Source organism: Capsella rubella, unplaced genomic scaffold (genome assembly GCF_000375325.1).
Source record: "Capsella rubella cultivar Monte Gargano unplaced genomic scaffold, Caprub1_0 scaffold_7, whole genome shotgun sequence".
Lineage (NCBI taxonomy): Eukaryota > Viridiplantae > Streptophyta > Magnoliopsida > Brassicales > Brassicaceae > Capsella > Capsella rubella.
Window position 1 is genome coordinate 12,045,566 of NW_006238917.1, and position 16,820 is coordinate 12,062,385.

Genomic DNA, 16,820 nt, shown 5'->3' on the forward strand with positions numbered 1-16,820 from the left:
CTAGGGATTAGAATGTTTGCAGTTTGATAAACACTCGAAGTAGATTAGCATACTCCACCTACATCAATAACCTCATCCTCGAGATCTTCTATCCATTTGTGCTTTCTGTTTAATTCTCTTGTTAATTACTTGGTCTGCTTTGTTTTCTTGCCAGTATCAATAATCGTTACGTTTTAGTTTATGCATGTTAGTCTATGTTTTACATCTTTACATTTATCGCATGTTTAACATGTTCGCTTAGGATCGCTGAAAACCAAAAATCATTTATGCTTGCTTGACTTAATCATTTCTGATATATCTTGATTGCTAGCATCACACCTAATTGGATTGATACCTATTGTACTGCAATGACATGATAGTACTCTAGGGTAATTGATAGAAAAATCCTAGTATCACTCTTCTCAATCACTTTTGTTGTGTTTTGTCGCTTATGAAAGCTTAGAGTTGATTGGATTGGCACCTATTGTATTGCAATGACATGATAATACTCTAGGGTAATTGATAGATGTTTATTGGTCTACTATGCATGTGTGTATAACTCAGTAGATGGGAGGACCGGTTCACTAAGTATTTGTGATAATACTCACGCATCTCATTGTTTTTGTGATGCAGGTAAGGATAAAGTGTGATCGTGGAATCATGACAAGAGAGAGAGCGAAGAGTCGCTGGTTGTTTTGTTATTTTTAATTATCTGTTTTTGAACCTTAGAGTCAAATGCATGCTAGTTATGGTTATCGTTTATGGTTTTGTTGGATGTTTGATAATTCATTGGTTATTGATTGGATTTAATGGATTATCGTTTTAGATATTGGTTTCCGCGCTGATGTTATGCATCTTGGTTTAATTTTTCGGTTTAATATTGATGAATTAAAAAGTTGGAAAATGGGCTGGATTGTTTTACTAGTTCAAATAAATAATTATTTCAATATCCTATGTTATGAATATTTTATTGCTTTCTAAAAACCCTTTTTATTCCAGAAACAATTACTTATGTTAAACGTTACATGAGAAAAATCTATAATTCATTAACTACCTACTATAACCATTAGACAATAATATAATATATTCACTCTTACCAAAAGAAATATGCATATATTTTAATAATGTTAACTCAAATAACACATATATGTAGTTATACTACTGATTTACAAGGTAAAGAGGTTTGATTTTAAAATGCTAGTTTTCCGTTGTAAAGGTTTTGTAGGAAAAAATGATGAAACATGCCATTATACGTAAATATAACGTGAGAGAGAGAGAGTAACATTCATGTTTTTTTAGAAGAAAAATGTCGTACGTTAGTATAAATCTACCGACGATAGATATAAGACTTACAAAATTGTCGTAGATTTACATGATAGAATTACAAAAAGACGAATTTTAACTTATAGCTTGATAATCTCAAACTCAACCTGAACTTGGTATCATAAAGCTTATGAAATTATTTGCTATATAGATTTCACTTTCATCATTTCGAAGTCCTGATTTATAAGTATAAAAGATTAAATTAATTAGGTGGTGCTTACCTCTGAACGGGCACAACAGAATGTTACAACTCAGCTAGGATTTCTAGGAAAATATTGACCAAAAATAAGGACGAAGAAGGTTTTTGATTTTGTGAGCTCCTAACTAGCATAAAAAGTGTACTCTAAAATTTATGTGATTTCTATTTTGTTATTTGTATATCAATATGAGTAGCTTAGTGATGTATGTTGGTTTTTCATACAAGGTGTTATCTAGGAAAGCACATGGAAAGTTGTAAAACCACACAACAAATCTTATGAGTATTTAAGGATCAATCACCACAACGACCCAGCCAGTTTTTATTTTTAATTCATCAATATTAACCCCCAAGATTAATATATAACCAACGAATTAAACCAACAGACAATAACCAGCGGAAAATTGATAATCCAAAACCAATAAATATCAACCAACAATCATCCATCAATTAAACAATCATGTATGTCTGCTTCCTTCTCTTGAGTAGTCGAATCACTCGATGTTGAATATTGAACCAATTCATGTTTGTGACTGGGTTCATCATTAGATTCATCAATGAGATGAGGACGATCTTTGTCTGTTTCAGGCTACTTTCGTTTCTTCACTGGTCTGATCTTGTCGCTCTCACCATAGTTGCTTAGAATCTCAATCTCCACTCTTCTAGTTTCTATTTTCTTTTAGCACAATGATTTAAAATATGTTTCTAGGTTTCCTTTTTAAAAGACTTTGTAGGTTCTCCCTTTTGAATCTTTGAAAATCTTTTACCCCTCTATTTTTTTAAATGTATCTAAACCCACAAAGTAAAATAGCCTTCCCGACATACAAACTTTTGAACTTTGATTTAGTTTGGGTCTTCCTCAGAACCTAGATTGAACACACACCTATGTAATTCCTCAAGGTGACAAACATGTTGAGATCCAAGTTCTTTGTGAATATATCAGCTAACTGTATTTCAGTAGCTATATGATTGATTTGCAATTGTTTCCTGTCAACCAATTCTCTGACAAAGTGATGTTTAACATCTATATGTTTGGTCCTTGAGTGTTGAACTGGGTTCTTGGACAAGTTAATTGCACTTTCGTTATCACAGTATACTTGGAGTTTTTTATGAAACATTACATAATCTCCAGACATTTGCTTCATCCACAAACACTGAGTGCAACAAATCTGAATGCTATATACTATGACTTTGTTATAGATAGTGATGTAGATTTATGTTTCTTGCTCAACCAAGATATTAGGTTATTCCCAAGGAAGAAAACAACCACCACTGGTACTTTTGTGTCATCTCTACTCCCAGCATAATCAGAATCACAATATCCAATCAAATTACAGTTAGATCATCAGTTAGATCCTTTTGAAAACCATATTCCAAGATCCATTGTTCGTTTGACATACTTGATGATTCTTTTTACTGCTTCAAGATGTGACAGATTTGTGTTAGCTTGATATCTGTTACAAACTCCCGCACAAAAACACAAATTTGGTCTACTTGCTGTAAGATATCTCAAACTTCTAATCACTCCTCTATGTAGATTAATATCCACATATTTACCTTTTTCATCCCTTTTCACCTTGACTGTAGAACTCATAGGAGTCTTGGCTTTTTTACATCGATCAAGTTTGAACTTTGTCAAAATTTGTTTAGCATATGTACTTTAAAATATAAAAACACCTTCAACACTGAAGTCTAATGAAGTATTTTAGTTCACAACCAAACTCATCTCCAACTCTTTTGTTATGTTATCCCCAAAGTTGTCCACCAAATGCTAAGATGTGCTCCCATAGATAATTTCATCAACATAGATATGCTCTTATGTCAAAACAAAGAGATTTTATCTACACTTCCTCTAGTATATCCCTTTTATATCAGAAATGTTGTCAGCATGTCATACCACGCTCTAAGAGCTTGTTTAAGAACAGAGACTGCCTTTTTCAGTTTGTATACTTTTTCTTGGTGATATGCATCTTTCAATCCTCTTAGGTGCTCAACATATGCTTCTTCTTGAAGAATTTTACTTATTTCTAACACTTTTTTTTACATCCATTGGATACACTTTGAAGTTTAGTATGCATGCCTTTCAAAAAAAATATATAATTTGATAGATTCAAGTCTTGCGACTAGAGAAAACGTGTTTTCAAAATCAAAACCCTCAGTCTGAGTGTACCCTTGTGCTACTAGCCTTGCTTTGTTTCGTACAACAACTCCCTTCTCATATATTTTGTGCTTGAAAATCCACTTAGTTCCTATATTGTTGGCATTTTCAGGTCTAGGAACCAACTCCCAAACATCATGTCATGTGAATTGTTCTAGTTGTTCTTCCATGTCCATGATCCAAGAAATATCTTCAAGTGCTTCCTCATGATTCTTTGGCTCAACATAAGAAACAAAACACTCAAAGTGAACTTTCTCCCAACAAGCAAAATTTTCTTCCAGTTTTTTTTTGTTTTGTGAACCAAACCTTCTTTCCATTCTTTTAAAACCAATCTTTATTCCTCTGGTTGTAATTCTAGAATTTAAATCACCAATGACATATGCACTTGAATGATTTCTATAAACTTGTTGTACCACTCTATGATGTTCTTGATCAATCAACTTGTCCAGTATCTGTTTTAGAATCTTTTTCCATACCTTCTTCATTTTCAGCATCCTTCTTTTTATTTTTCACCTCTTCTAAATCATTTTCATCATTTTCTTTACTCCATTTTGTGAAAGCATAATCATCAAACACAACATTAATTGACTCAACAATCATTCACATTCTCTTATTGTAGATTATGAATGTTGTACTACTTTATAAATATCCCAGAAAAAATCCTTCATCACTCTTTGAATCAAATTTTCCAAGATAATATTTATCATTGAGAATATAACACTTACATCCAAAGACATGAAAGTAGCTCACGTTGGGGGTCATTCCTTTCCACAACTCGTATGGAGTTTTAGTTGAATTCTTCCTTACATAGACCCGTATTATGGTGTAACATGCCATATTCACTACTTGTGCCCAAAATCTTAATGGCATTATGTTTCCATGTATCATTGCACAAACCATTTCTTGAAGAGTTAAATTCATCCTTTCAACCACTCTGGTTGCTGTGGTTTTCTTGGTGCTGAAAACATATGCAAAATTCCATGATTAACACAAAAGATTTTCATTGACTCATTTTGAAACCCTCCTCCATGATAACATCTTATCTTCTTAATCCCTCCTTTTTCATTAATCAGTTGTCGTGCCCAGATTCTGAAACTTTCCATGGTGTTGAACTTTTCTCGAATATATCTTACCTAAGTTTACCTTGAACAATCATCAACCAGCACAAACACGTACGTCTTCCCAGTAACACTCTCTTTTTGCATTGGTCCCATCAAGTCATGTGAACTAAATCCATAATGTCAATTGACTGCACATCAAGAACCTTTTTGTGTTGTATCTTGACTTGCTTCCCTTGACTACAAGGTCCACATACCATCTTCTCTTCATCTTTCATTTTTAGCACTCCTTTGACTATATCTTTGTTTACAAGTGTAGTCAAATTTCTCATGTTCATGTGTCCAAGACATTGGTGCTACAAATAGATATCATCTTTGACGGTTAAGCAAGGTTAAGAATGTCTTTTCCACATGTAATAGTTGATCCCTGATCTTACTCATCTCAAGTAAATGTCTTTTTCTACACTTATCAGATTGGCTTTTAATCCCTGAACTAGATAGACATTCATTAGTTGTGGTAGATCAGCATCAATAGTCTTTCCTTTTCCATGAAATGCCATGTCCTCCATCTCCAAAAGTTACATTCCCTCATTTGATCTTCTTTACATCTTGTAAATTACTTCTTTTTCTAGTCATATATCGAGAACATCCATTATCAAAGTACCCTGGACCTGTATTTTTAGCTTCTTCTGTTACAAGAGCCATGTTGCATCTGAGTCAGAGGCTTGTAGTACTTTATGTATATCTTTTTACTCCCGGCTGACACACATAAGAATTTTTCATCCAAACCTGTCTTCGAAGCCTATTCCAGAAGAACTTCCCTTGATGCTTGAGTTGTTATACTTTATTCCAGAACTTGTAGCTGTATCTTTTGAAATGTCTAATTTTACCGCAGTAAAAGCAACTGAAAGTCTTCCTTTGATCATTAATAGAATCACGATGTTGGTTCATTCCTCCTAACACAAATCTGGTGTGGTCTGTATTAGTCCCACTTCAATCATTATAGCCAAGTCCTCAGTGTGTTTTCTCTGTTCTGCCATAGCTGAGAATCTTGTGAAGCTGTTTTGTTCTAACAAACATATGAATTTTCTTGTGTTGATGATCCAATTCTGACTGCAACTTTGCAATCACACTTTTCTCAGCTTGTAGTTCTTCTTCTAGCAACTTAGATATCTAGTCGTTACTGAACATGATCGCTACTAAAAACAATCACTATTTATCCTTAATTAAAATAATCAATGTTAGATGGATCTAAATCGATGTGAACATTCTATTTTAACAATTCCGATTTTATATATCTTGTAAATAAAATCATGATATCCTATCCAAAATAACAAAATAATAGTGTATGTCCCATCAATTTTTCTTCTTTTCTTTTTAAATATTTCAAAATATTAAAATTACAAAGTCATAAGCTTTATTTTGTTTTAGAAAATAAGTATAATCACTTTTGTCTTATAAGTACCTTAAAAAAAATAACAATCTAGATGAAGAAGAAGTGTGAATCACACTGCGCACCGACACACTGTAAAAGCGTCGCAGAGTATAATTACCCAACCCACCCACGATTTTCTTGATTTTCGTTATTCGCTCTCTTTGCGAACGCATTAAGCAACATCGCAGTGATACACAGAGAGAGAGAAGCTTTATCATCAGCGTGACCTTGGAGCGATTTCGAATTCACAAGTCCCTCTCGTACACATCTCTTCTAGATCTGACTCCGTCGTAGATCTCCTTACCTGGATCTGTCTCAGGTTTGCTTCCCCAATCTCTCTGACTGAGATCTGTTCGTTGTTTGCATCTCCTCTTCTTTCGCGTTTTTTTCCTGATTTGATTTGGTATTCTTCGTATTCGTATTTCATAGTCGTTGTTAGGTTCTGTGATTGTTTCAGTTTTGCGTTTATGATCCATTGAGATCTGATCTTTTGTTCCACCGATCTGATTTGTTATACGATTACTTTGATGACATTGATTGCGAATCTGGTTGCTACGAATCTGATCTGTTGTATTCGTTTTGATTTTTTCAGTTTCTTCTTGAGAATGCTTGTTCTCTGTGTATCACTATATGGATTTTTCAATGTGTTTCATTAGAATGTGCATGAATCTGTTACAGTAGGAGGGAAGGGTTACTAACGTGAGAGAGGTTTTTTGATATTTGTTTTTTTGTACAGGAAGGGACAATGTTTGGTGTGTATCGAGTTTTCGTGTTGCTGGTGTTTGTGAGTCAGCTTTGTAATGGGTTTTACCTGCCAGGGAGTTATATGCACACTTATTCAGATGGAGACTCTATTTTTGCCAAAGTCAATTCTTTGACTTCTATTGAAACTGAGCTTCCTTTCGGTTACTATAGTCTTCCTTACTGCGAACCACTTGAGGGTATCAAGAAAAGTGCTGAGAATCTTGGGGAGCTTCTCATGGGTGATCAGATTGATAACTCTGCTTATAGGTTTCGGATGAGAACGAATGAGTCTCTTTTCCTCTGCACCACCAGTCCTCTGAATGAGCATGAGGTCAAGCTTTTGAAGCAGAGAACCCGTGAGTTGTATCAGGTGAATATGATTCTTGATAACTTGCCAGCTTTGAGATTCGCTAAGCAAAACGGGGTTACGATCCAGTGGACTGGATATCCTGTTGGGTATTCGCCACCAAACAGCAATGATGATTACATCATCAATCACCTCAAGTTTAAGGTCTTGGTCCATGAATACGAAGGTAATGTCATGGAGGTGATTGGTACTGGTGAAGAAGGTATGGGTGTGATCTCTGAAGCTGATAAAAAGAAGGCCCTGGGCTATGAGATTGTTGGATTTGAGGTTGTTCCCTGCAGTGTTAAGTATGATCCTGTGAAGATGACAAAACTTCACATGTATGACTCTGTTCCTTCAGTTAATTGTCCACTGGAGCTTGACAAAGCTCAGATCATTAAAGAACATGAAAGAATTACCTTCACTTATGAAGTCGAATTTGTTAAGAGTGAGACAAGATGGCCATCCAGATGGGATGCCTATTTAAAAATGGAAGGTGCCCGTGTTCATTGGTTCTCTATTCTGAACTCGCTTATGGTGATCTTCTTCCTCGCCGGTATAGTTTTCGTCATATTCCTGAGGACAGTGAGAAGGGATTTGACAAAGTATGAGGAACTAGACAAGGAAGCACAGGCACAGATGAATGAGGAGCTCTCTGGATGGAAACTTGTTGTCGGAGATGTGTTTAGAGAACCAGAAATGTCAAAGCTTCTATGCATTATGGTGGGAGACGGGGTTCGAATTACAGGAATGGCTGTTGTCACGATTGTTTTCGCAGCTCTTGGATTCATGTCGCCTGCTTCAAGAGGAATGCTACTAACCGGAATGATCGTCCTCTATCTTTTCTTGGGTATTGCTGCTGGGTATGCTGGTGTTCGGCTCTGGAGAACCGTCAAGGGAACTTCAGAAGGATGGAGATCGCTTTCATGGTCCATTGCATGCTTCTTCCCGGGTATTGCTTTCGTTATACTAACAGTGTTGAACTTCCTTCTCTGGAGCAGCAACAGCACTGGAGCTATCCCAATCTCATTGTACTTTGAGCTCTTGGCTCTCTGGTTCTGCATCTCTGTTCCTCTCACCCTGTTTGGAGGATTCTTAGGCACACGAGCAGAAGCAATCTCGTTTCCAGTGAGAACCAACCAGATTCCAAGAGAAATCCCTGAACGAAAGTACCCGTCATGGCTTCTAGTCCTGGGAGCAGGAACCCTTCCTTTCGGAACACTATTCATAGAACTGTTCTTCATCTTCTCCAGCATATGGTTAGGGAGATTCTACTACGTATTTGGGTTCTTACTCATAGTCCTGCTCCTCTTGGTAGTTGTCTGCGCAGAAGTATCAGTGGTCTTGACCTATATGCACCTCTGCGTCGAAGATTGGAGGTGGTGGTGGAAAGCCTTCTACGCATCTGGTTCAGTCGCATTGTACGTTTTCGCGTACTCCATCAACTATTTGGTCTTTGATCTTCAAAGTCTGAGCGGACCAGTCTCAGCTATGCTTTACATTGGCTACTCTCTGCTTATGGCAATTGCAATCATGCTCGCCACTGGAACTATTGGCTTCTTAACCTCCTTTTACTTCGTCCACTATCTCTTTTCCTCTGTCAAAATCGATTGATCATACCTTTGACGACGAAATCTCAGCCATCGATCTCTGCTTTGTCTAAAAGCAAATTTCACAGGTCTTGTTATTTTTTTTTTGTCAGTACTAGACTTTTGTAGAGTCCACTATATTTTACATGTTTTTATTTTTTCCCGGACCTCTATATTCTCCTTATATGTTTTTTTTTTCTCACAACTCAATCTCTTATGTTTTGAACTTTTGAGTAGAAAATAAACAAATTTGCCTTTTTGCTTCTTGTTTCTTTTGGATTGTGTTTTCTTCTTCGCATTGGTTCCACAGATAAGTTTCCTGTGTCTGCTTTATATGTTGATCTGTTAGAGGAGACGATAAATCAATTTAGAGAAATATGTTTGTAAGTTAACGATAGAGACAAGCAAGTGAGAAAATAGTCTAAATCATCCCAAACTATTTCTATTCAGCTTCTTCGTGCCCATGGTATCGTGCAATAATCTATCTGAACCTACTAAAAATTCAAAGTTCCAACCTCAATTTTTATGAAATCAACCTCAATTTTTATGTAATCAGTCGATATAGTGGTTATGACATGGAATTTGGTATGAGTAAAAAAACGACGTCGTTTTGCTAATATTCGATTTTCTTAAGCTACACATAACCTATCAAATCGACATTATTCTCATTCGTTTTTCGACAATTGATCATTTCTCTCTCGTTTCTCGGCTATCCAGAAAAACAAATTATATGTTTTTCCAAATTCAAAATGACGTTATTGTTATATTTGGTTTAAGAAAATTGAAAATTGGCAAAATAACGTCGTTTGGTTCATCTCGATGCGTTGTTATAGCCACTGTTTCGTCTAACTCATCTCGAAAAGGTTAATTAACACTGTTTCGAGAGATGTCTAATTTCATAAAGTTGAGGTTGAAATTTTTTAATTTTTAGTAGGTTCAAGTTGGTAATTACCTCGAAATAATTTGAGTTAATTTTGGCCATTTTCCCGGTGAGAAAATTGATTATATTCAATGTAGCATTTGTTTCAGGCATAAGGTAAAACGATATATATGAGGAAGCTTACATTTTACAATCATCTGAATCTGAAAGATTTTGCCTATATCTATTATGGCATGTTAATCTCGTATTTGCATCTGCAACCAGCAAGAAAGAATGTAAAGATCTCTCATACTTGTGAATCTGTAGATTTGGCCTGGGCACATCCCAATTAATAACAGTTAAAATCCATGAAAATATCTCTTCAGGGAAGCCTTCTTCAACTCGGTTTAGCTTGTTGAATCTGCTGGAGAAGTGCTGCTGCTAGCTGTAATGTTGCCTGAAGACGCTTTTGTGGATTAGCATCAGTTTCTTCTTCTTGTTGGCTATTGCTGCTACCTTGAACCTCTACATTGTGATTTCCTGGAGATACCAATTGAGGTATGCTTGGTGTCTGCACGTGTTGCAGATGGCTGAAATTTGCTCGGCCTTCTGGTGCATATCTCTCAGGCAGAGAGGATGCTAAATGAGTAAGCTGTTCAGGCTGATGAAACCCTGATAGAACTGGAGTTTCCGTCTCATGATATCGACTATGATCTGCATTTAGCTGCCTCCCTGGAACAAACCCGCTATGCTTTTGAACAGTATGATCTATGAAGGGTTGCATCTGTGAACTTCTAGTGTTGGTATCACGAGGCGGCCAGTCCGATCCAGAATACCGGTTACTCAACTGATCATGCTTGCTCTCAATGTATGGATCCATGGATGCACTTTGACCGTCTCGAGCAGCAGTATGCAAAAATGCTGTTGGACCTGGAATACGTGGGTTTCCCACATCAGGAAAACCTCCACTAGCTTCTGTATAGGATGTTTCACCATAATAGGTTGGCAAGTCTGGATCTTTTCTCTCACCCTGCTGTTGGACAGGCCCCGATTCAGAACCACCATATTCTAACCGTAGAATAACTCCGGAGATGCTAAGTTTCCCAGGAACTTTAAGTACTTTTTCGGAGAAATCAGATGGAGGCACGAGGAACAACGTTGTTTTGTCATCCAATTTAGAAACAGCGGCCCGTTGCTTCTCCTCCAAATAATGCATAAATTCATTATAAAACTTGATATCAGCATCACTTCCAGGAACGAAGAAAACCACCCAAGCTTTAGATGATTGGTAGTAATGCTTGGCCAGCATGTCTAAACCAGTTCTTGCCGTGCAATCTAGATACTCAGGCCTGCAATTATAACAATAACAAAACAAGAAAATGAACTTAATCAGAAGTCTAAAACTAAGATACAAAAAGAAAATTAACTAAATCAACAAATTTCATCAGATGCCTGAACCAAAAAAAAAAGACTAAAGACTTAGAGCTACTTACAGCATCATGTCCATCACTTTGCCCACAGGAAAGCATTTAGCACGACATATGGGATTGCCTCCCTTTGCAATAGTCCCTTCCCAGTTCCAGTCCTTTAGTGATGGTCGATTCAGTTCAGGGGTGTACGTTTTCCTTTCAGAGACAATTGATGGCAGAGAATAACCTCCCATTAACTCGTCATGTGGTTCTCGTAAGCTACTCTTGTCCCCGTTCCTTCTAGCCAGATTTAACGGCTGCTCAACCGTTTGCTTGTATCTTAGCTGCCCAGCCTCATAGTTCCGCTCAAATGCATCTTGAGGGGAAAAATCAGCAGATGATCTGGAAAAAGGGCGTCTTTCTTGCTCTATACCAGAGAGCTGATGCCCTGGGAGCAGCCTCTCAGGCTGCACGGATCTTGTCTTCAGTCTCTTGGTTTCCTGGTAGTAGTAGTCATCTTCATGTAAATCCCATGGCTCTTCATACACTGAACTCCTTGACGGGAATCTGTGAGGATCATCACGCATTGATGAACCCATTTCCCTAGGACTACCACGATACTCATGCATATCCTGAGGAAATCTATGTGTAGCCCTCAACCTTCCATATGCCGGACCTCCTTCTGTCCTTGAGACTCCTTTCCTGATATACATGTAATCTTCAGAATCTTCCAAATCCCTATCTGCTATGTAATGTGGTTCCCTCACATTGGGATTTCTGCTGATGCTTCCATAATTTCTATCCTGAAGATACCCTTCTGAAGATCCCAGTCGATCAACAGATCTGTAAGGCGGAGAGAGTGATCTACTGGACGGACCTCTTCCACTGCTAGATGAGGAAGGTTCACTCTTTGCATAACAAATATGCACTCGAGGATTGCCAAATAACTTACCCTGAAGGGTTTCTTTCGCCTCACAAGCTGCCATCAAATTTCGGAACTGAACAAATGCATAACTGCGACCAGGGAATACCGTAACCTTTGTTATTTCTCCAAACGAAGAAAAAACCTCCCTCAAGAGCGTGTCGTCTACTTTCAACGAAGCCGGAAACCCTATATATAATACTTCACTAGGTTCTGCATTTCTATCAGTCATTTTTGATTTGCTATATGTGTCTGGGCTATCGTAACGCATTCTGGAGTCTTTTTGAACAAAAGATGACCCTCTTGCTGCAGACCGCTGTTCGTCATGACGAAATATATCTTCCGTGCGTGATCCAGCTGATGACTTTTCCTGCAATAAACAGTATCACAAAGATAGAAGTATTAAGCAACAGCCTAATTCACTGCATGATCAAGAATAAAAAGCTTCTCAATTTTAGAATAGCTATATTGGCTAAAAAAAGAAAATCATCAGCTTAAGTACCAACTCGTTTTTGAGTCCTGTAACTGAGAAGAATAGCTAGCATTGGTTGTAAAGCAATCACATAAAATTATTCTCTATAGTGACCCATTATGCTCCAGGAAAAAGCCGACATGACACAGAGCTTTTACCCATACAAGAAGAATACCCTTTGCTATGAGCAATATGGAAAGAAATGTAAAGATCAAAATAGAACCTGAATTAGGATTGTTGTTTGATGGTCTCCTGAAATTACCAGTTCACTTTATGCTAAAAAGATAGCATTCATATCACTAATATTAATTTAACCAAGAAAACAAAACATTGAAAAACATAGTCATGCTTGTGATGCCATAAGAACCGTTGAAGTCCACAGTTCGAACAATAAGAATGAGCATTTACCAAAAACAATAAGAATGTTGATAGGCTCTATCAAAGCTAATGAGAAGAATTTCAGCAGTGTGTCAATAAGGTACTTCAATTAACGAACTATATAGCTATGCGTCTACTGTTATTAAGAGTAATCAATAGATACAATCCAGTTCAAATTCATCACAGGAGCACTAAAAATAAGAATGAGCATTTACCAAAAGCTAACAATGTTGATAGGCTCTATCAAAGTTAATGAGAAGAATTTCAGCAGTGTGTCAATAAGGTACTTCAATTAACGAACTAAATAGCTATGCGTCTAATGTTATTAAGAGTATCAATAGATACAGTCCAATTCAAATTCATCACAGGAGCACTAAAAATTCATATACTATTTACATTCATAATTAGAGAATTAGATGTCCATCTGTGTAACACAGATGATCAATCTAACACAGCTGTGTAAAAATCCACGAGGCAATAATTACTGTGCCAACAGATAAGACGCTTCGGTCTCACAGTAAGTACCATGCATTAATATCTACAACATACAGCAGAGAGCAACGGAGCAAGTCTTTAAACTATTAACTGCTGAAAAAGTAATAAGTTCTTTCTATGGATGGAAGAGCTTCCTATGGTAAATAATTTTGAGTTAAAGATTATCCCAGCAATGTGTAAGTTACATATGCAGTTAACAACATAATGAGTTATCAGAAGACATATCCTAAACATATCTAGCTCCTCAATTCTAAACATCACCACTAGCCATGAAAAGTTGAAGACGTGACCGTACTGCAATTATAGCAAAATTTAAACATCATTACAAATAAACCGCAAGCTTAAGACATTTGGCGATGTAATTTCTTGTATACTCACTTTCAAACGGCAATGATGAACAATTTTATTGGCCAGTTACAAGGCTGGATTGGTATGTATGGAGCAAATGCTGCTTTCAATCAAGTAAATCCAATATCTATCAATAGGCATCCATTTCAAACGCATGTGTCTGTTTGGCATTGGCAAGTTGCATACGACCATAGGCATATTATGAACGATGGTGAACATAAGAATGAACTTAACAAGGCCTCGAATCTATGGTGAGTTACTGACATATTAAGGAGTAAAACGTCACCAACTGCTAGAATAATAGTTCTATCCTCTGTAACTATTAAGTTCATAGTCACATAATGGAAGGTAAAAGTTACTCGGAAACATTATATAGATGAACATGTCTCGTAGGCAACTGAAGTTATGAAATAACGCAATCAAATTCACATCATGTGTACATGCCAACATAACTCTATTAACTTGTGTCAAATAAGTTTTGAATGTTAATGGAACTGTCGCCAAAGTATATGGAATCATCTAAAGTTTTTTGGTAAACTTAATGACAACACACTTGTAAGATATAATTGAAGACTGATCCACTTCCTTTGAACAGATGTTAATGTTCCTGGAATACACTTGACCTCAACTGAACCAAGAGCATATTTCTCACCAAATGAACAAAGAACTTTAACTTGGGATCGACTACCAAGTTCATGTTATTTGTCAATAACATTCTGAATACTTCACAACGTAATGGCTGAATGCTTGAGTTGTGAATAATAAAGGTAAATGCTTCTGTTGTAAACTATAAAGGTAAATGCTTGGGTTGTGAATGATAAAGGTGGGTGCTTGTGAATGGTAATGCTTCACAATGTAATGGCTAACTGCTTGTGTTGTTACTTGTGAGTGATAAAGGTAAATGCTTGTGTTATAAACGATAAAGATATATGCTTGTGTTGTGAATGATACAGGTGGATGCTTGTGCGGTTACACTTGGATACTTTTGATGTCGAGGCATATTCGACAATAAAGATGGCCCAAATATGGTTCAATGGAGAATGATTCTAAGCTTCCATGTATAGAAACATATTTATCAATGTAACTACAGAACTTTTACATTTAATGTTAAAGAAACTTAATGTATAAAAAGCCTGCTAAAATCTTGTTCCCCTGGTTTATATAACAAAGTGTAATGAGGCCTATCTATAAGAGATACAATTGAGATACAAGATTTCATTGTTTTGCTCATCATTATGTTCATAGAACTTAGGCAAACAATTAAGAAAAAAACGAATGAAAGGGTAAGCGCATTACTGCACATTTATGGGAGACACACTAACCGATAACTTCAAGCTATCTAATAAGTTGGTTCATTCAATAAAGCCTTTAAGTTGGGTTATTGAGATAACTTAGTAAATCATGCCATCTGTAGTCAACCATTTGAGTAATTTCTATGAAAGCTCTTCTTAAACAATCATTCATTTTTCGAATACTATCCTTTTCAAAGCTTGTTGGTAAGCACATACTGGTAACTTTCAAGCATTCCTATAAGGTTGGTTCATTCTATAAAGCCTTAAAGTTTAGTACTTTGGTTACTGGGATACACCTAAATCATGCCAATCATCTCTAATCAACCTCAAGACTCGAAACTAAAACATGTGAAACAAGCAACTAAGCAAGACAAGCAACAAGCATTGAAGTTTCAACACTAACCGGCTTAGCAAACTCGATCCTAAGTGGGTTTCCAGAGAGTGAGAAGCCTTGAAGCGACTCAATCGCAGCGAAAGCATCCTCTTCATGCTTAAAGTTAACAAACGCATAGCTTCTTCCAGGCTGAAACGCTAAGCTTTCCAATTCACCAAACCTTAAGAACCGATCAGCTAAGTCTCGTTCTGGTATCCCATGAGGAAGGTTCCCAACCCATAGATGCCTCGACGGAGGATTCTTTGCTCTGCCACCACCGCCACCGCCACCACCACCACCGCCTCCTCTAACTGACTGTAAAATACATACACCGTTACAAAACAAGATCAGCACAGCACACGAACAAGTAGTAGAAACAATGAGAGAGGAGATTGAATTATACCATTGCAGATGAGCAGATCTAGGGATTTTCAAATCACCATCTTCTTCTTCTTCACTGTTTTGTTCACTTTCTACTGCTCACTACAATAATTTAGGGCTCTTCATAAAAAGAAATCCCCAATTTAATTTTGTAACTTCTCTTGTGTTGTGCTCTTCGTTTGATCGTTTGCTTTCTATTGGAACGGTTTTGTTTTTAGTAAAGAACCCTATATTATTAGTTTCTTATCAAATTGGCCCAGATTTTGTTCTTTAACTGTTTAAACCCCTTGAATTCAGTTGGATAAACTAATATTATTTGAAATATGTTATAAAAAAAGTGTTTATTTTATGGTGGATACAAATGATAGAAAGAAATTTAATACTCACAAAATAATCGCGATACTGAATAAATTAAGAGATTGTAGCATTGTTGGTCACTTATTTAAAAATAACTAGTGATGGACCCGCACGTACGTGCGGGGTTATTTTTGCAAAACTACGATTTTTTTATGTAGATACGATTTTGGTCAAAGTTTGTTATATAAGTTTATTTGAAAAATTATACATAGGCATACAATTGTAAAATATAGATATTGTTTACTTAATATAGTTTTAAAATAATTTAAATGAAAATGTTAAATGATATTACGTGTTTATTTTTTAAACTAATCAAAACATTTCTAATTGTTTGCTTAGAGATGTTAAACCGGATTTGGATTTGGCTTTAGTTTGAATTATTTTACGTATAGTTAGGAATGAAAAACCTGTCCTGTCCCGACCCGTCCCTTCCTGTCTCGTCCCAACCCGTCCCGTCTCGTCCCGTCCGGACCCGTCCTGTCTGTATCGTCCTCTATCCATCATATATTTCTGTCCCACAATCGTTTCCTTTTAAAAACATAATTATTTGCTAATGTTTATTATAAGAAACTTGGCAAGAGATCTAGACGGAATACTCGTATTCCTCGTTTAAATATTTATTTTTTCACATTAATAAAACTCTACTTATAAATCTAAGTCACATGCTCCCACCATTTTCATTCACAAGTCACTGCTTCTAATCCGA

The 16,820-nt window shown here is 36.4% G+C and overlaps 2 protein-coding genes across 2 annotated transcripts; one reads left to right on the top strand and one right to left on the bottom strand.

Moving 5' to 3' along the window:
- Positions 1–6,304: 6,304 nt before the first annotated feature.
- On the top strand, positions 6,305–9,033 carry LOC17877776 (transmembrane 9 superfamily member 12). The gene is made up of 2 exons (XM_006283231.2): positions 6,305–6,468; positions 6,886–9,033. Exon 2 carries the CDS (start codon positions 6,895–6,897, stop codon positions 8,851–8,853), a length of 1,959 nt encoding a protein of 652 aa, XP_006283293.1. The 5' UTR covers positions 6,305–6,468; positions 6,886–6,894; the 3' UTR covers positions 8,854–9,033.
- Positions 9,034–9,818: 785 nt separating this feature from the next.
- On the bottom strand, positions 9,819–15,919 carry LOC17880956 (flowering time control protein FPA). Its single transcript, XM_006282775.2, has 4 exons — positions 15,780–15,919; positions 15,407–15,691; positions 11,181–12,388; positions 9,819–11,036 (listed from the first exon to the last, which is right to left on the bottom strand). Exons 1-4 carry the CDS (start codon positions 15,780–15,782, stop codon positions 10,085–10,087), a joined length of 2,448 nt encoding a protein of 815 aa, XP_006282837.2. The 5' UTR covers positions 15,783–15,919; the 3' UTR covers positions 9,819–10,084.
- Between the last annotated feature and the right edge of the window lie 901 nt (positions 15,920–16,820).